Genomic DNA, 20,477 nt, shown 5'->3' on the forward strand with positions numbered 1-20,477 from the left:
TGTGTGTGTGTGTGTGTGTGTGTGTGTGTGTGTGTGTGTGCCAAGAACATTTGGGCAGATGGCATCAAGTTCCCCTTAGCTCAGTTTACCCCCTGTGGTCCATTGCTGCCCCTGCGCTGTGTCTGTGTGCCTCCCTTGGCACTGACATCATCTGTGTGTGTGTGTTTGTCGTCCCTCGATGCTGTTGGGGGGTCGATGAGGTTGCACTTTTTGTCAGGGTCATTGTTCTTGTGTGCAGATAACAGTTCATACGAGCAGCTATATGCATGCACTCATGTATATGTTTTTCAGAAAAGAAGAAAGAAGGCCCCTCAGAGAGAAATAAAACACTGCGGAATTAAATTGGAAACAGCTTTCACAGTCCATTTCATAATGAAAGGCCGTCTTTGAGTGGATGGTGCATATTAAGGATATATGAAGGCATGAATCTTATTGACACCCAGGGGACAGCTGGGTCACAGGAGCTGTAAAGAATGAGATATATATATATTTTTAAATGCAATGAAATACATCATCATACATTTTTACTGATGCTGGCAGTGTTGCCAGAGGATATTTTTTCATATCTTGATCCCATAAATGTGTAAAATATATAAGGAATCTGAGCTGTCTATCTTTTTCACCAGATTCTGTCGATAGGAGTCCTGGACATCTTTGGTTTTGAGGATTACGAGAACAACAGCTTTGAACAGTTTTGCATCAACTTCGCCAACGAACGACTGCAGCACTACTTCAACCAGCACATCTTCAAACTAGAGCAGGTACAGTCTTATTATCTACTCTACTCCTCCTCTCCTCTCCTCTCCAGACAATGATTATTGTTTCAGCTGCTGATCACACGACAATGCATGTTGTGTTTTATTGCCTCTCTGACGACGTTAACAACACAGAAACATTCATACGTGATTCGCTCCGGTGTGTCTCGCTATCGTAATGACGTCATAATGGCGTCACATTATTGTGACTGTTACCCGTTGTTCAGAAAGTGCCTTCATGCTTCTGATCGATTCCGCTGATGGAGGCATGAATGGGCGCTCCTGACTGAAGAGATGACTTCCTGTTCAGTGGAGAGCTCTGAGCGCAGTGCAATCCGGTTTAACACACTGAGAGAGGAGCTGCCTTTGTAAGCTGTGCATGTTTTCTGAGGGGTTTTTCCACACGTCTTGGTTGTTTTCTCTGATCTGTAGCATTTTCTACTTTCAATAATGGGCGTCAAATACCGATGCTTGGGCAGTTTCCCTCGGCGTCCTGATACAGATGCACAAGGCCCCCCTTTCTATGGATGGATACGGCTCGGCTAGTATATATAGAATAATATATATAGTGACCATTTGCTGGTTTAGAATTTGCATAGTCATGACTCAACTGCACCTTTATGCAAATGAAGTCAGCGTATCACAAGGCAGCGGGGCTCGCTATACCAACACTCAGATCTAACAGTCAAACTAGACAGTGCTGGTCAAATATGATTCCCTTGTTGCATTGCCTATTTCTTTCTGTGCCTCAAATATATTCAGATACAGATTTTTGTGTACTATAAATTCAGAAAGTTTGTCGCCCGGCTGCCATGTTGAAAACAGCCCAGCAAGCAAGCGGCTCCCTTTCGGCCGGAGCAAACCGGACTGTTTTTGGTTCCTTCGCGTCACGTTAAGGGCGGGAAAGAAGGGTGGTGGATGAGACAAAAACACGGCCGTTTTCCTCAGGGGACCGAAGCTAGAAGCTGAGTGCTTTTTACTGACTATGTGATGTTATTCCATTGAGTCACACGTTTGCAGCCACGCAAGAAACGACTTCTTTGTGCCCAGTGTGTCGTTCAACTAGCGTTCTCTACATTTCTGACATTCATGACCTGTAGATACGTCTTGGGGACAACCCCTATCAATCTATGGTTAAAGTAATTATAAATACAAAACACCTCTCAGTCGCTAAATGGTCACATGCTTGAATGCAAGAAAAGGACAGAAACCTTCATAATACATTGTCACCAAACATCACCAGACCTTTCACTTCAGCCGCTCTCTGCTAGTTGAATATTCCCTTGTACTGTATGAGTGCTTTGTGCTGGACAGCCACGTTCCCCCTGACATTACAGTACAAGCAGCTGTAATTATGTAGCTTGGTTAAGTTAACACGCATACCCATTAAAGTGAAAAAGGTCAGAGGAAAAGTGCTGCATGACCAGAGGAGGCTGACAGGCCGGGTTATAGTGCAGCAGTCAAGCAGAGCTGCTTGTTTCCTGACAGCTAAATGCAGCTAACGCTTTTAGCTTTTTGTACGTTTTCTCTGACTGGGTTTGCTTTGTTTGTTTACTTTTTATGCCTCTAAATGGCCTCGCTCTCCGTTTCTTTTTTTAAAATCTTCTGGTGTAAATTTCATCACCGTTTCTCTTCATTATAACGACTGTGCTGATCAGAGAGACGTCAGCATCATGATTACACTCTCACTATTCCACTGAAAAGGACTATTACTGAACCACTAATCCCTGACCAGCTTTATCTTGTATTCATTATATTCATTTATTCAGTTTTCCACTTTCAAACCACTTAATAACATATCCATAGAACAAGTAAGAAAGCTGTAAGAGGGAAAAGAGAGAGATAATTAGTCTCAGTCGGTTGGACTGTGTCACAGAAGCTGTCGCTCTCGCCTGCTTCGTGCTGAGCCCTGATAGGCCGTGGCAGGTTAGCGGGCGGGCCCGTCACTGAAGGCCAAATGAGAAAGAGCAGTGTTTCAGTAAACGAGTGCAATAACGTCCCTTCAACCTCAATGAAGATCACAGGCTGCCGATGCCTCTGATGGTTCTGTTATCTGTGTCTGACAGTTAGCCCTCAGGGTCCTCACACACATATACACACACACACTGCAGGATCTAACATGTACTAACAAACTGTAAATGAAAAATTGACGGTTTAGCACTCTGGGGCTTTAATTTTACATCTAGAGTTCTTCTCTGCTGAAGCTGATGGTCATACAAGTTAAGATAATTGCTATTAAGGCATCAATAGAAGTAAATAGAAACATTTTTATTTATTTATCTATTCATAAACAATAAAAATATAGAAATTAAATTACAGCACTGTCGGTCTAATCGATCAATGTTCATTATTATAATTATGGAATAAATTGCCGTTAAAAACACAAAACAATGTATCTGATCATATTCGTCAATAGAAACTGAAAAGGAGACTTTTTATCTGTTGCCCCGGACATTAAAGAGTTACTCTAACAGCAGACATACAACATAACATACGTTGTGATGATCGATGTATACTGGATCCTTTGAAACAATAGATGATGCATTATTGACTGATTCTCATCCACCCAGGTCAGGACCGAGGACTAACTGACAGGCAGCTGTATCCGTAGATAGTCAGATCTTAATCCGTCCCCTTACATACACTTAACCTTGTTCGGCCTTTTCAGAGACAATTCTACAAACCACATGTGTGAAAGACGACCTGTCACAGATTTGTAGGTTCTAATGAACTAAAAACTGCGTTCTGTTGAATCAAATCCCAAATGTTCGATATCATGTTTCCGTTAGGGACCAAACAGTCAGTAATTTGCTAGAAACCCTTCCTCTACATTTTACTAAAAATATAAAATGCATTGTGATTCTGTAAAATATTTAATGTTTGTGTTGTCGGTCTCTCTGTGGCAGCAGGTGCTCCTCTATCTCTCTTTCGATTTAACCTTTCGCTTGAAGTTTTTTTTTTTTCCTGTGTTATTTTCAACTAATAAGTGTCAAAGTGCTGTTGAGACGCTCGCCCTCACAGGACGGCGCCCGGAGTTCACGTTTATTATCCTTTAATCACTGGGGTCCTCTGAACGTTTGGCTCTCGGCCTGTCTTGAGTTTATTTGACAGGACAACAGTCGAGGTGGCCGCTGAGCTCTGAGGCCCCTCTGAGGCAGGTTGGTGTAGCTTCCTCATCGAGGGTTTCCAGATCTCTACTGATTTGTGTTTGTTTGAATAAAGTTGTGCAGTTCACGCTCGCGGGCCCCCTCTACCCTCGGCTTGACGTCACGAGGAAAGAAAGCACTCCACACCTCGTCTGATGCATCGTGTTGAGCCTTTAGCTGCTGGCACTCAGTTACCGTTTAAAAGATACAGAAACGTTCCTGTCTTGCATAAACTCAAAAAAGTAAAACGGTATTATACTGTGTTTTTTGTTATTTGTTGTGAGTTTATTACCAAAATATTAGAAAAATGTCAATGCACTCATTTAGAAGAAGATCGTGGCTTTTGATAACCCAAAATGGGGATGAAGTTTCCAGATTTGTCCATCTGCTTACCTCAAATATCTTTACATGGTAGCAAGCCATCTTTAGAAATGTGTTTGTTTTTGTTGTCACTGTGTTTACGTTTTTATTAATTGTGGGAGGAAACCGCGATCACTGTGAGCATAGGTTTTATTTAAATATGTGTTACTAAAAAGGGGCAACTTCTATTCTTCAGTATTATCTACAAATATCTGAAATGTATTGAAGAAAACACAAGCAGCCCAAGTTCTCCAATCAAAGTTCTTGCGGACTCCAAATGATTTCTTTGTAGCCCTGATATATAGTCACATTTTTTAGGCGGTGGTCATCAGCCATCCAACTAAAGGAGCTCTACTCGGAATTCGGAGCATATCTATGGTTGAGAGATTGCCTCAAAAGGGATTTGAACATGGCGGTAGTGAGCCAGCGGCTAGAAGCTTACAGTACGAACAGCGCACACAACATTAGCAGTGCTAACAGTGTGAACCTGGGGGACCAGAGGGCGGGGCTATGCTTCCGCGATGTTATCAGTTGTAGCCACCGTATGAAGGCAGTGCATAGCGGCGTCCATTAGCCAGCCAGCAGGAAACGCAAACATGCTGGCACGACCGTACGAGCTACGTAAACAAAGCGCAGAAAAACTGGAATAATAACACACACAGAGAGACATTTCTCCACTATATCCTTACATAGAAAATAGTAGTTTGCTGCTATATTAATGGTCTAAATGTCGTATAGAGAACCTTTTGAAGGTGAATATCTAAGAAGTATTCGCGTTTTGGTGAGCTTCTGCTCAGTTTGGCATCATCTGCTTTCAACAGTGCGTGTGCTCTGAGATGTTCCGAGTTATTCTGTGCTGTTGTCGTCTCACTGTGTCTCCTCTGTTAGCTCAGAGAAGTCTGACCTCTATCTGCTGCAGTGTTTTCATTTGATGTCTCCATTCTCTGTAGACTCTACGAGGCAGCCCTCAGGGTCCAGAGCACTGCTGCCCTTTTCTGTTTTACCCGGTCTTTAGTTGCAGTCGCTGTTTAGAGAGGTTGAAGTGATAAATAGACATGTTCAAAATGAGGACTGCAAAGAAAGATTATTTTCATTGTCAATTACTTTTTTTCTCATTTAATAGATTTATCATTTTCTCTAAAAAGTGTCAGAAAATACAAAAAAAATGTACATTAAAGCTGCAAATCTTCACATTTGAGATGCTTGAACCAGCAAAAATGTCATTTCTGCCTAAAAAAATGACTGAAACAATTCATCTAATTATAAGAATCATGGCCTTTTGTGGATTGACTAATCAAGAACGATTTGTTTCAGTTGAAACTGTAGCAGCTGGTGAGATCAGAGGTCATATAAAAACGTCTCCTAAAGCAGCTGTTTGTTCGTTGCTGGCTCTTTATGATGAAACTCTGCTCACAGCCACTCGGCCTTCCTTCTAACTGAACCACCCTCATTGCGTGCCTCACACACTGTGTCACAGCTTTGCAGTCATCCGTCTGTTTACGTAGAGTATGTATGTAATGAAATGGCTGATGGGTGTAAGTGTGTTTATCTCTGTAAATGTGTGTCTGCATCTAATTGTCTCTCTGAGTCAACACATCTGTCCTCAAACTCTCTCACAGACACAACAAACTGGGTCAGTTATCTGTGAGTGCACGGCTCGATGAGATTCAAACAAAAGCCGTGCAAAGGTTTTGTCATGGCTCACTTTTTGTTTCGCTCGATCCGGTGCGACGTCTGAATGAAACCAAACGCACCGCAGGTCCTGAATGCACCTCAGGACCAACGCACCGCAGGTCCTGAATGCCTCGTCAGTGATTCAGCAGAACTGAAAAACGGAGGAGAGGGCAGATGTGCCGCATGTGTGAAAGCGTCTGCCAGCGCTGCTTTGAATACTTGACTGTCGTGTCATTTTTAGTAATCGGGTAGTCAAAATATCTTTTTTCCTTCATTATCATAATGCTCGTTCACAAACACATTCACACTCTCTTACATACAAAAAGGGTACTAGCATGCAAAGGTAGAGACGTGCATGCATCACCACGTACAAATACAGTGTGCACAAGCTAACACACAAACCTGTTTGTTATGCACGCATAAACCGCCACCGTTACAGCTTATTTTACAGTTAGACCCAATACACATTCCTGTGCATTGGGTCTAACTGGCTGCGATGCTTGAGGTGGAGTCATTTGTCTTCTTACTTTCTCTCCGTTGCATACGTCCAATCAGAAGAAGTTACTCTGTGACACCAGGCCAGACAACAACATACGATACGATATACTTTATTGTATCGTTATAGCTGCCTCTATAGTAGTAAATAAAAGAAAAACAGTCAAACAAAGCAATATGTACTAGAGCACATTGCACATATTGTACAACCAGATAAGAACATATTTGCACGACCCCCGCATTGTATCATGAATCTATTGCAGGACTCATTCAGCCTCGAGCAACATTATTCAAAATACTTTTTGAGGAAGGCCCAAGTGTGTTTTTAAAACGGTTAAGTTTACATGACGGTAACCTATACCGCCTACCGGAGGGCAAGAGCTCGTACTCGATGTGGAGAATGTGGGATGGATCCCCAATAACCCTCATGGCATTCTGTACCAGATGAGCAAGCTTGGACAGAAAGATCTCTGTCCCATGCTGACATACCATACCTGACTATACTCTCTAGTAACATAATCCTCTGATCCACCCCATACGCCATGAGTCTGCGTCAACAGTGTAGTCTCTGCTTGGGCTAGATTTGGTATCTATATATCATTCCTAGAGGATGATTCCTAAAGATTTGTTTGCTCCCCTGACCTTTTTTTTAATCGGTTTCTCGAATTTGGAATTGACCAACAAAAAGCATCTGGAGAACAAAAACACTTGTTTTCTTTGGCTTTTTCTTGAGCTCACAACTTCTAGATTTTATGGTTTACACTTTATCTCCTTGTGTTTGTACTCTATTGTCTTCTCCGTCTGCTTTTCTGTCACTCTCTTTTCTCTCTCCTGTAAATGTATTTGTTACTTCTGTCCTGAAAAGAGGTTCATAAAGTTTGATTGATTTTGTCTAGCGCCCTCAAAAACAGCTCTGTCCATGATAGCAATTGCACATTGGAAATATGAACTTCTGGGTGGGTTCTCATGAGAGCATATTCATGGGACCCATAGGATCAGACTTGTTCCTCCACCACCATCTGCACAAAATCTTCCCATTTATCCTAAATAAACATCAGTGTAAAACACCATTAAATGTACTAAGTACATGTATTTTCCGAAGGGGAGCAATTTGTCAACGTTGCACACAAGATATTAATCTTGAACAGGCATGTCGGCATAAGATTTTCTAATCACACTCGTGCTTCCAAGAGGGATAAATCCTTTTGTTTCTAATGATCCCACTGCTTTTCATCTAACTATTGGTAACGCTCTAAGAACAACAAAATCAGCAGTGTGTTATTCTTTCCATCATTCATTTGGTATCGGGAGATGTAAAGAACACTGCAGCATCTGGAGGCTGCTGCCATAAGCGATTTGAATCACTGTTATTGATTTTCCTGACACAAAACACCCTCCTTTCCTTCTGTTTTTGTTCAGCTATGGCTCCCTGCCTCGCCAGTGCTGACCCTTAAGTTTTAGTGTCATACTTTGGTTTGCTGAGTATGCTCTTTTCCAGCAGTCCAACAGTAAGACACACTGTGACCTGAAGCTGCTGGAGCAGGAACTCTTTATTTACCTTCAAATGTATCTCAACAGTATTTTTCCAGGGAGAGGAGAACGTTACCCGCAAACCTCCCCTTCCACTATTTCCTCCCCCACTGTTCCTCCCAGCTGGCAGTGGGGTTGTAACTGGTGTCTCTCACTGGTTTCTCCCATCGGGGTATTAAGAGGACACGGGTCATATACCTCAGTTTTCATTGGCCCCAGGGGCCACATAGATGTTACCAATTAACTGTGGTTTTACTGATAATCTACAAGCAGCCAGGTGTTTTCATCGTGGGGGTTCAGATATTTTTTGTCCTGTGGAAGCATTGGTTTGGTTTCATACCACAGAGAGTATGCACAAGTGTAGATTTTGGCGGTCCCTGCGGACAACAGTGGTAGTGTTTCTGAGCACCAGAGTCCCTTTATAAGACCTCTCCTTCTACTGCAGCAGGGTCTGACAGTTAGCCCCGCTCAGTCCTGGTTCTGGTTTCCCTGTGCCTCCCTTCGCTCCAGCAGGCCCAGCAATACGGCCTGGGTCTCCAGCAGCGTGGTGTCGGTGTTGGCTCCCACCAGGGACCGGCGGAGCAGCGACGCAAAGCTCTGCTCCTGGCAGGAGGCCCCGCTGGAGTCTGAGCTGGACTCTGGTGAACCTGCATGATTTCGTTGGTCTTTGCCAGATTTCGACCTGGTGGCACTGATGTCGAGCGTTATACAAATAGCCAAACTTCTCGCTGGCGGTCTCGTTTACTAACGTAGGTCACATAAGGACGTCCATGGTACATTGAGACTGAAGTTCCTCAACCTAACTTTAACATGCGTGAGGAATGACCCTGTCTTCTGACGATGTCATGAAAATGTCCTCAAAAAAAAGACACTGAACCCTCAGATTGTTCCTGTGTACAAAATATTGTACTACTGCCATTGTTGTGTGTATGCGAATATCAACACTCTGAAAGTGTTGATAGTCTTATTTAAGTAAAGGTTGAAGATAGTCAATAACTACAACACAATGCCTTTTTCTCTGTAACACCTTTCCCAGAACATATTTGCCTTTAAAGTATCTACTGACCCAAAGTATTCCTTCCTCTGTGTTTCCCTCTGCAGGAGGAGTACAGGGCCGAGGGCATCATCTGGCACAACATCGAGTACATCGACAACAGCGGCTGCCTCAACCTCATCAGCAAGAAACCCACAGCGCTGTTCCACCTGCTGGACGAGGAGTGCAAGTACGTCACCTGCTGAATTCAGAGTTCATACTTTAGGAAGCAGCGGTTAGCCGAATAACTATAAATGAAAGTTCTGTACTTCTGGTTGGAGATAGATAGATAAATATACATGGTTATTGTTGGCGTATGTGGGGCACCAATTAGAGGGCAAAGTAACGTTTGTAAAGGATTAAGTCTTTTCCCCTGTGTAGGTGTCCAATGCCTCACTGACTTATTTATAATTTACATACTTAGCTTGCCTGAACATTGTGGAGAGCAAAACATATTTCATTGTAGCATGCTCTGTTGATATCGCTCTGCACAAGCACCTTCAGTGCCAAACTGGTGAATCAAAGAGACAAACTCTTCCTCATTAGCTTGATTGGTACCAACGTTAGCGCTTACACCAGGGCTGAACCAAAGCACGAAGACATGCTCGTTCCTCCTCCAGCATCTCTCGATCACGTTTTTTCCTCTCCCTCTTTCTGAGGTGAAACGCTCTCCTCCTGCAGGTCAGCACTCTGCCTCTGCATCTCTCCCCTCCATAAATCAAACCCAGAGCTCTGCCCCCCCCCCACCCTCGCATAAAAAAACATCAGGCGGTACACACACAGCCATATTTATCTATGTTAGCCGTCATCTTACTTGCCACTTAGCATAGCTGGTTCATCTGGATCTAATAACGTGTGAAATGGACCAAATAGTGTGTGTAGAAATATGTACTGTATGTGTGGAGAGGGGAGGGGCGGCGGGGGGTGGGACCACTTTTGGAGAATTAGGGTCAAAGGGGGATCTCTGAGGAGAAAAATGAGGGAGGGACAGGGTCTCTCCTGGGGTTTCATGCTGTCACAGGAAGGAGCTTCATGCTAAATGATTACACAGTAAGAAAGAAAGACACTTAGAGATCTCATCATTCACAGTTAGTGGAGCTCGCGGGGCTTCGGGGCCTCTGGAGAAGTGGATTAGATTTCTGCGGGACAGGGGGGCGAGTGTGGGGGTCCATTTCTACAGTAACAGCATCAAGCCTTAAGCCCCCTGCGGATATACCGCAGCCAGCAGTCAGTTTCAGAGGTGCCAGGCAGGAGAGGTTTAGATGATGTGAAGCATCCCCTTGAGGTATGTTGAGGTTAGAGGTAAATGGGTAAAATGTGCGTGAAGCAGATGTAAAAAACACCAAAGATGAATATCTAAGCAGAAGTGCTGCAACTTTGGTTAAATTTGAGCCATGGCATTACGTTTGTGGCATGTTTTTAAACCCTGAGAGTTATTGGAAGGGAGTTACAGATGTTGTGTTCGTTCTTTAAACTTTGAGAAATGCAGGGTGCAATCATCCGCTGCCACGGTGGCGCTGCTTTGTTGTCAAAAGTAGATGAAAATAAGAATTGGAATAGTTTGTTGTTTATGCTATTTAACTTCCCCTGCTACCACGAAAAAAGTGCCAAAGAGTTTCCCAAAGAAAACATTTGTTGGTGCTTTAAGTTTAAGGTCAGAAATGTATTAATTTTATAGTCTTGACTTTCAAATTTCAGTGATTGAACCTGCGTCTGATTAAAACCGCTGTTTCCTATAGTTTCCCCCAGGCCTCCAATCAGACCTTGCTGGACAAGTTCAAGCGACAGCATGAAGGAAACAGCTACATCGAGTTCCCCGCTGTCATGGAGCCCGCCTTCATCATCAGACACTACGCTGGTAAAGTCAAGTACGGAGTCAAGGTGAGATGCTCCTGTGTGTCAGTATATGCGACAATGTACACAAGTTAAGTGTGTTTGTATTGTTGGCACACCAGCTAACTGTACCACTAGCATCCTGCAGTATTGTGGGATAATCCTTTTTATTTTTGTTTTATTAACCCAAATCTAAAATGAACTCTGACTCTTTGAGTTTTTAACTGGAGCAAAGCTTCACACGGAACTCTGGTCCGTTTGCACCAAGCCGGTTTTGTTTACTTATACAATTTACAGTTTTATGACACATGAGAACAACTGGATTTCATTTGAATAACCAAATCAAGGCTCTCTAAAATGTGAGTCGCTGTTCTTTCAAGTCATGTCAGACTTTATTCCAACTGAAGATTAAGACATGTTTTGAAGACAGGGCTCCATCAGGGATTTGTGGTTACATCGAGATAAATGTTGACTTCTCTTTGCCAACAGAGGCAAACCACAATCTGGATTAATGCTTATTCAGATGTTTTTTCAGGTGGTTTGAACACCGAAGACATAACGCAAAGGCCAAAACTACAGTGGCTGGAATCAGATTTGCAAACTTGTTTTCGAGGTTTTACAGCTGAGCTCCGGATGTCCTGATTGTATCAACTGTTGCCTGATTTTTATCTTCCTTTGGTCGACTTAATAAAGAACAAGTTTCATTACAACTAGCTGCAAATATATGAAGATGGAATGTTTTTATTGTGGATTCAAGCCAAGCAGTTGCTCGATAACCTTGTACTTCTGTGGGCGTCGAACCTGCCGTGTAGGTGTGTTACACCTCAGTATGTTAAACAAAGTCTAATCGCAACAAGCTTTCATTATTTAACAGTGAGGAAACCTATACATGCAACATGGCTCCTTCAACAGAAGTGAAGCTGGCGCGCTGCGTGTTGCAAATCAGGCTTTGATCTTTTCCTAATTCCTTAAATGTACATTAAACAGAACTCTTCTGTCCGTGTGGTTAAAGTCTAAAATCGAAGCTTCTCCTCGCTTCACTTAAACCTTCACGGATCTCTGCAGCCGACCTACTTGTTGTTCTGTCGACCCATTTCTTCAGCTAAACCAAATTCTCCGTTTGCTTCCCAGCTGCGTTTTGATAATAAGCACATGTGCTGGAATGGGGCAAGTGTATTGTTGTTTGACTGTTTAATGTAAATCCATAACAGTTGGTTATCGTGGAGGTGGAAATATATCCAATGTCCACTGAGAGCCAAGGAATTGTTTGGTGTGAATCGTGTAGCGAGAGCCAGAGTCGTTGGCTCGCTAGTGAACGCACAGCTGAGTCGAATCATCCGGAGAGAGAATACGTTGAAGGGTTTATAGTTCATAGCTCTGTTATCGTAGTGCAGCTTCAGTCAAAGTGCTTAATTGCATGCAGACACACGAGGCCGAAGAAGAGAGGGCGCTTAACTTTGTGCGCTTAAGCAAGAGTTTCTGCACCTCATATTTAAAATCCGGGTCAAGTAGAATCTGGGATTCGTTTCCAAGCAGATTATACATGTTAGGAAAAAGTCGCTGAAAACGTCTTTCACCATTTTGAGTGTGATTTCTTTCTTTTTTTAAATCATTAAAATTTGGGTGGGTGGTTAATAACACATGTTTCTGTGGTGGGAGAAACACTGGTCTCCTGGGTGAAAGTCCTGTGTTTGTCTCACCCATTCATCCACCCCGTCCTCGTCCCTACGCTGACTTTCTCTCTCTTTACACTACGTCACCAGACTTCAGGAGAACGCTCTCATGATAGGCTGAAAGCAAAAGATGTGTAGTGATGACACACAAAATGATTTAAGGAGTTGGCGAGTTATTCATTCACCATTTGGTGATACCAGGCTGGCCTACCATCACCTCTAAAGTTCACTAATCAACCACGTGATATCTTGTTGCTCCAAACAAAAGTGAAAAAAACATCAAGTTGCCTATTTACTCGCTTACTTTTCTTGTCTCCCGCCCCACTTCAACTTCTTACATTTTAGTTTTTGTACAGATTCAACAAACAAGATGTAACATGTTCATTTCTGAGCTTTAGAGGTGCTGTTGTTACAGGGCCAGGCTAGCTGTTCCCCCCCCTGCTTTCGGTCTTTATGCTAAGCTAAGCTAACCGCTAGGCTTCATATCTAACAGATGTGAGAGTGGTGTAGATCTTTGAAACATTGGCACGTAATGTCCTGAACAAGGCAACATGTTCTGCTTGAGTTTATTATTTTCTATTTCTCTATTTTGATATATTACTGAAACTGCTAAATGTGCTTTTTTTGATGAGAAAACATCAACAACAGGATAAAGAAGTTATTGTTGTCTGTGTATAATCATGATAACCTCCGTCCCCAGAGGAATAACTAATGCTTGGCTGGATGCACATGTGCCTTTCCTTCAACCAGGACTTCAGGGAGAAGAACACTGACCACATGCGTCCCGACATCGTGGCCTTGCTCAAGAGCAGCAAGAACGCCTTCATCTGCAGCCTGATGGGAATCGACCCAGTGGCGACCTTCCGCTGGGCCGTGCTGCGAGCCTACTTCAGAGCCCTGGTGGCTTTCAGGGAGGCCGGCCGCAGACACACCCACAAAAAAACTGGTGAGGAAACGTCTTTTAAGTCCCAATATAGTAAAGAACGAGGCAGCAGCTTGGAGGTTAGAAGCCCTGAAAACCTGTTTTCTCAATCAGGATCCTACATGAACACACTTTGATCTCAAGTTAGAATGGTTTGGGTTATTTTACATGTTTTCTTTTTCAATCTCACTAATGACAATCAAATCTGTTTTATTTTATGTCACAAAGAAATTTGTAAGATGTGAAGCCGAGTTTTCATTGGCTTCAAAGCTACACAAGAAAAAAATAAAGACAAAATAGAGTCGCCACTAAACACCAAACTAACATTCTGTAGAGTCCAATATGAAGTGACATCACTTTACATTATTAAAGATGTAAAACAAAATCATTTTTTGTTTGTGGTTAAATGATTTGTTTAAGTGAACTGACAACAACAATTTTGATAAGCAAATGTTGTTTATGCAATTTACAAAGCAAGAAATCTCAATATCTCTTACATGTGATTTGTTTCTCTGTTTTATATCATTCTAAGTGAAATATCTTTTGGTTTTGGACCGTTTGTCAAACGCGACAAGAATAATTAGGATCTGCAATGGTAATAATCCAAAATGAAAATATACATACGGTGAAGCCCTAATTGTGGTATTATTTTGAATAATAAAACCTCAGTTTGAACCAAAAATACATTCTCCTGCATTTTGTCAGAAACACAAAAGAACTCAAAAGTAGTTATTTTACCTCCCAAGTTTGTAGCACACGACAACAATCGTGTGCTCAATATAATGTTTCCACATGACTGTTTGTGTACTAATAGATGATCTTAACGTCATCGCTCAACACACACGTGTACTGAACTGTGAATCTGTACCGGGAGGAAAGCTGTTCTCACACTGAGACGTCCAAACTCCTGTTTTAACGGAGCCAAGAACAACAGGGTGTGTTTGAGGAGGAGGCTTAACTTCTGCTGTTGATGATGAAGGAGGAGGAAGACAAAAGGTGTTGATCTTCTTCTGCAGTGTTTATTTTCACAAAGTGGGAGGAGCGATACAGTGCAGTGTTTGAAAATGTCCCCACTGACCTATCTCAGAGGGGTTTGTGTCTTTGTTCTCTCTCTCTAATTCTTATCTTCCTTTTGTTTTTGCTGCTTTTCTTCTCCTGCTTGCTGATTCACCTTCTTTCCCTACTTCCCTTTTCATCTCCTCCTTTTTTATTCATATTTTTTCATTTCCTGTCTTTTTTATTTAACATATATATATATATATATATATATAATTCTCTTCTTCGCTTCCTTTTGCTCTCCATCTCTCTGTTTTAGGGAACGATGCAGCAGTTCCCTGTGTTGTTGTCAAAACTGTCGACAGCTTCAGTTTCCTTCATCACCCGGTTCACCAGAGGAGCCTCGCGATCCTTCAAAGATGCAAAGACGAGAAGTACAGTAAGTAACTCGAAATACCGCGAGACTCTCCGCTGTATTGTATTGAGTCATGAAGGTCTTCTGTCTTCTGGTTTCCCGCTGCAGCAAACGGGGTCCGCCTCAAAACAAACAAAGAATAAAAACACTTTTTGTTGTTGTTTTTTTGCAATTTTTCATCCAATTTCACCTTCTTTTTTTTTATCAAACTTTGAGAAATTCCCTTAAAAATAATAATGATCAATTTGCACACACAACAGACACGAAAGGCGATTAATAAGACAACCACTGTGCAGTTGTTTGTTTAATTGAAGTGACCTGAAGTTCTCGTAAAACCCAATCAGAAGCTGTTCACTATACTCAGCCCATGAAATACATTCATTCCAGGCTGTATTGAAGAAGTCGTTGGTGGTGAAATTGAGAATTATGGATCGCTGATGATTTTCAGCCTCAGTGAGCTGGTTTTATTACAGCTGTTAATAAGATATTGGAAATCGGGAATGATCTGGGTCATTTTGAGCTGTGGTCCGATTGGCTCACCTAACAGCGGAGACTTATTCCCACGCACGAGTGACCAGACAGATGAATCAGTCCCATGTGAACCGGCAGCGTTTGGATTTTCTGGTCGTCTTTTTCCCCAAATTTAGCTTCAGATGTGAACGTTTTTTATTCTACATGTGGGGCTGAGTGTGTATTGTGTGCCTGAACCTCCAAGTGTCACATGTCCTCATGTTGTAAAGCAGCACTTTGTTTTCATGCACATGACTCCAGTGGGATTTCACTGAAATTGATTCCCTTGGAAATTCCCCAAAGATTTTCCCCCCCTGAAGGGAAACTCCACTGATTTTACACATCAGCATCAGTGATTTATACTACTCATGATTTATACTACTCAGCCTGTAAAAACTGTTGTTTGATGTCTTTTGTTGTTGAGAAATATTAAAATAACCCTGTTGATGTCATCAGGGGTTAACTCGCCTTGGGTTGGGAGACTATGAATGGAAGTCCTGTGTTGTATAAGATGGCGTGGATATTTATCAGGCTTAGGAAAAGGAAAAGACACTCAAGTTGCATTGTGGGAAATGGAGGATACAGCATTTCTTGACTCATCGTAGAGACCACAAGTTCTCTACCTCTGTCGCATCAATTTAAACCCTTCTTTTCTTTAAATCTGGATAATCGGTCATTTGTTTCATCTTTGGACAGAGCCAGGCTAGCTGTTTCCGTGTGTGTGTGTGTGTGTGTGTGTGTGTGTGTGTGTGTGTGTGCTGTTTGACCCCAGTTTTGTAAAATAAATCATTGGCTAGTAAAAGCAGTGGGTTTAAACTTTTACAAGAGAAAACCCCGAATGTAAACTGGAAACACCCAGCTCATTAGCTGCTTGTTTTCATATGTAATGGCTCCATCGGTATTACTGTACATTTCCCACTGCCAGCTCCACCGAAACACACACTCTCTCTCTCACACACACACACACACACACACACACACACACACACACACACACACACACACACACACCCCAAACGCTTGGGGCCGACTGGGGAAAAGTAAAGCCAGTCTAAGACAAGAGCAAGATGAAGCTTTAGTAGTGGGTGAAAGTAGCCAGATAGTGCAGATAGAGAGAGATAAGGAGAGGCTGTAGTCAGAAGGCCAAGCAGGTTCTTTCAACATACGCTAGCCTATCTTTTCCTGTGTTCTGTTTTCAGTCCATGATCGCAGGAAGCAAAACTATAACTTTGCTTATTGAATACTGGGGATGCATTTGCTTCACTTGCTATTTTTGCCCAGGCAATCACAATACAGTGTGTCCATGGTGGAAGCAATGTGGTGGTTGGACTATAAGATGAAGTGATGGGGGAGTCCGACATGCTGTGGTCGGAGATAAAGATGTCAATAAATAAAACATGGCTTTTCCTCACATGTGTCCTCCTCTTCCCTCCCCCTCTCCTGTCCTCCTGCCGTCCAGGTATCACTAGGAAGAATCCGCGGACGCCTCTGTCAGATCTTCAAGGCACCAACACCCTGAATGAGAAGGCCAGCTGGTGAGTGCGACCCAAATACAAGAGTCTGAGTCAAATCTGCCTCGAGGGGTTTCAAACTATATGCACAGTGTACGACACCCACCGTCTTTTGACCTTCGGATGAGGAAGAATTTAACCCCAAAAACACATCTTATTAACAGAGTAAAAATGATGATAATAATAAGTATTATTATTATTGTTACTTTAACAAATGAAAAAACATAAAACAGCAGAAATATAAATAATGGATAAAAATACACAGCAAGAACAAATAAGAAGTAACAGTTAAAATACTTAAGAAAAAACTGAAGTTTAAAACTGCAATAAACAGTATTTCTGATGTTAACGTTATCTCAAATTGCTCTTCACTCCCTTTCTCCCCCCCCCCCCCTGCCTCTTGCAGGGATGGCTGCAACGGTCGCAGCTCCAGGTCTGGTCGTCTGTCCTCGACAGGAAGTCCCGCCCTGGAGGAAGACGGGATCTTCCTCAACTCGACCAGCAGCAAGCTCCTGGAGAGAGCGCAGGGCATCCTCCTGTGAGTGACACACACAGAAACTCACTCCAGACTTTTGATTTGTTTTCACAGTTCTTCTTCCTACCTATTTAGAAACTATTGACTCCAATCCGTTTGTCTAAGCTGATGGATTTAAAATCATGAAAATGTGAACATCACTCAGCGGTGGCGGCTCTAATCAATCGTACTGATACAGTCGATATGAGCAAGGAATTAGTTTCAACATGTGTACCTTGTTGTACTTTCAGCAGGTTTTATTTCCCTCTGTTAGCTGGTGGATGGGTTTTCAGGGACAATCTAGGAGGACCTAGGGAAAAAATGCTCTCCATTTGCATTATGGGTAGTGTAGTAGCCAGGGTATTCAGAGGATGAAACATATATATATATGGGTACATCTGTTTCCACGGTATTAATTATTCTTAAATAACAATAATACGATAATACTCTTTGAAATGATATTATCGTACCTTGAATTCTTATTTTAATATTTTTGATATTAATAATAATATTGATTATTATAATAATATTTCTCACCTGAAGGAGGAACAAGAACATCAAAACGAAGCCGAGCCTTCCCAAGGTAAGTCACAAACACGACACAGCACGACAGCATCGTGAGAAGGGGATATCAGAGATCCATTGATGCATCACGTGTCAGCTTGCAGACACAGCTTCATGTCTGGTTTTTTGTGAACGCAGCACTTGTTGGACGTGAAGTCTCTGCGTTACCTGAGCAGCGTGACACTCCACGACCGCATCACCAAGTCTCTGCTCCACCTGCACAAGAAGAAGAAGCCGCCCAGCATCAGCGCCCAGTTCCAGGTCAGTGCTTCCGTCGCCCCCTAATGGAGGATCTGTGAATCACAAAAACATGAGTGACTCAGCAGCAGCTGCACTCTAAAGTGATTTCAGGTTTAAATGAATATATATGCTTAAACATTTCAAAGTAAAAGATGTTATCAACACTACGCCACTTATACAAATAATACATATTGAACTAAGACATGCATCAAGATATGAGATGTTTACACACATTCTTATCAACTGTACTGAAAGAGCAATAAAAAATGAATCTAGAATCATAAATGCAGTCAAACTGTTGCAGAACTAGAGCTGTATTGTTTTGTAACACAAAAGGGGAATTTGTTTCAGTGATGGAAGTAAAAGTAGCAATGACACAATAAACATTTCAAAATAGTGTGTGTGTATATGTATATATATATATATATATATTTTCTATTAATAATCTTAATCTGTAAAGTAACAAGTAACTAAATCTATCAAGAACCTGTTGGTGAATTCCAATATTTCCCTCTGAAATGTAGTTGAGTAGAAGTATAAAGTTGCATAAAATGAGTATCACTTGTGTAAATGTGCTGAGCTGCTTTCCACCGCTGCATTTCTCTCCACATTTAAAGAGGATGTGATGTCCCTGATGTGTGTTTGTGTTTGTGTGTGCAGGCGTCCCTCAATAAGCTGATGGAGACTCTCGATCAGTCTGAGCCGTACTTCGTCAAATGTTTTCGCTCCAACGCAGAGAAGGTAATATCTTCTACAGGGGAGTCATTGCTTAAACCTTTCCTCTAAATGAATGACTGCTGATTTGCTTGTTTGTTTACTTTCTCTTTCTCTCTGTGTCCATCAGCTGCCGCTGCGTTTCAACGACAGCCTGGTGCTCAGACAGCTCAGATACACCGGTATGCTGGAAACCGTCCGGATCCGACAATCAGGGTACAGCATCAAGTACACCTTCCAGGTAATCCTCTCCTGCCGCCGTCTAACAGCAGATCTATTAGTCGATGTGTGACATGTTTATTTCCATGTTTTAATGGTCATTATACTATCTCTTATCTTCTCTATTTCTCGGAGGGAAACTAAGAATTAACTGATGTTGTCAAGCTCCTTGTATCTAAAAACCCGCTTTACACCATGCTGCAGGACTTTGTGCGTCACTTTCATGTGCTGCTGCCTCAAGGCACGAGCCCAACCAAGTCAGGCATCAGGGAGTTCTTCAGACGGATCCACCTGCCGCCTGCCGGGTATCAAGTGGGCAACACGATGGTACGGTTTCTGGAAACCAGTTCGTCTTCGGTGTACCATTTTACTCTGTTGGACTGCAGCGCCACGTTGGTTTAAATATGTTCCCGTGTGCTGCAGGTGTTCCTGCGGGAGGCGGAGCGCCAGCGTCTACAGACCCTCCTCCACCAGGAGGTCCTGCGGCGGATCGTCACGCTGCAGCGCCGCTTCAGGGCCGTCCTGGAGAGGAAGCACTTTGTTGACATGAGGCGAGCCGCCTTTGTCATCCAGGTGAGACGTTGTTGGTGGGGAGGAGAGGTTCAGCAAGTCCGCATCCCCGTTCCTGCTGTCTCTCATGCAGTTAAAAACAGTATTTCTAATTCTGATTAGCTATAAAATGGCCGCTGTAAGTGCATCATGAATAGATTCAACAATCCAGTACAGACAAGGTTCTTCCATTTGAGGAAAAGTCCATTAAGGCTGCATACTCTTAAGCTGTTTGGGCATGAAGTGATTAATAGCGGTGCATTAACTCCAGATATACAAGGAACATGGTCCTCTAAATACGTATAGTCTCCTGATTAGATATGATTCACATGTACAGTTTCCTGTTTTTAGCTGTTATTGCGCCCGCTCTCTTATATTCAGTTTGCATTTGTCCTCTTGGGGGATTTCCTTTCTAAAAGGAGCTTTCTACCGTTTGAAACATGTCAGAACATACTGGAGTATGACATCTTAATAAAAAACATGTTAAAGGCTAACTTATAATCAAAACCCACCTGCTGTGGTTTAACTTCTCACCGTGCTGCAATAAAGTGACCTTTTCAGTGTGACTGGTTGAAAAGTACGCATTCACTATTGTTGTTCGTATTTTTCTATATATGAGCCGTACATACCCCTGTTACAGACGCACTGTTATCTCTCTAAGGAGAGAAAGAGAGAGAGACCGAGGGAGGGAGAGAAGGAAAGAAAGCAAACAGTGAAAGGATTGACGGAGGAAGAAAACACTGCAGTCAGGCCTTCACGTCTGTATGTTTTTTCTGGAAGAGTCCTCAGAGGGGAACTGTCCAAATCTTTGTCAGTGGGAAAGA

The 20,477-nt window shown here is 42.5% G+C and overlaps 1 protein-coding gene across 12 annotated transcripts in view; it reads left to right on the forward strand.

Annotated features, from left to right (window-relative positions):
* The window catches only part of LOC116392982 (unconventional myosin-IXAa-like), a 130,571-nt gene that overhangs the window by 93,319 nt on the left and 16,775 nt on the right, over positions 1-20,477 (forward strand). For all 12 annotated transcript variants that reach the window (XM_031864869.1, XM_031864885.1, XM_031864889.1 and 9 more), the window contains 13 exons: positions 627-761; positions 9,062-9,183; positions 10,733-10,874; positions 13,250-13,445; positions 14,737-14,856; positions 16,802-16,877; positions 17,260-17,391; positions 17,911-17,950; positions 18,070-18,192; positions 18,832-18,912; positions 19,016-19,126; positions 19,309-19,431; positions 19,528-19,677. In XM_031864869.1, the coding sequence (XP_031720729.1) occupies positions 627-761; positions 9,062-9,183; positions 10,733-10,874; positions 13,250-13,445; positions 14,737-14,856; positions 16,802-16,877; positions 17,260-17,391; positions 17,911-17,950; positions 18,070-18,192; positions 18,832-18,912; positions 19,016-19,126; positions 19,309-19,431; positions 19,528-19,677 (1,551 nt within the window). The remainder of the gene's footprint in view (positions 1-626; positions 762-9,061; positions 9,184-10,732; positions 10,875-13,249; positions 13,446-14,736; positions 14,857-16,801; positions 16,878-17,259; positions 17,392-17,910; positions 17,951-18,069; positions 18,193-18,831; positions 18,913-19,015; positions 19,127-19,308; positions 19,432-19,527; positions 19,678-20,477) is intronic.

This window comes from Anarrhichthys ocellatus, unplaced genomic scaffold (assembly GCF_004355925.1).
Source record: "Anarrhichthys ocellatus isolate YVR2014 unplaced genomic scaffold, GSC_Weel_1.0 scaffold2, whole genome shotgun sequence".
Lineage (NCBI taxonomy): Eukaryota > Metazoa > Chordata > Actinopteri > Perciformes > Anarhichadidae > Anarrhichthys > Anarrhichthys ocellatus.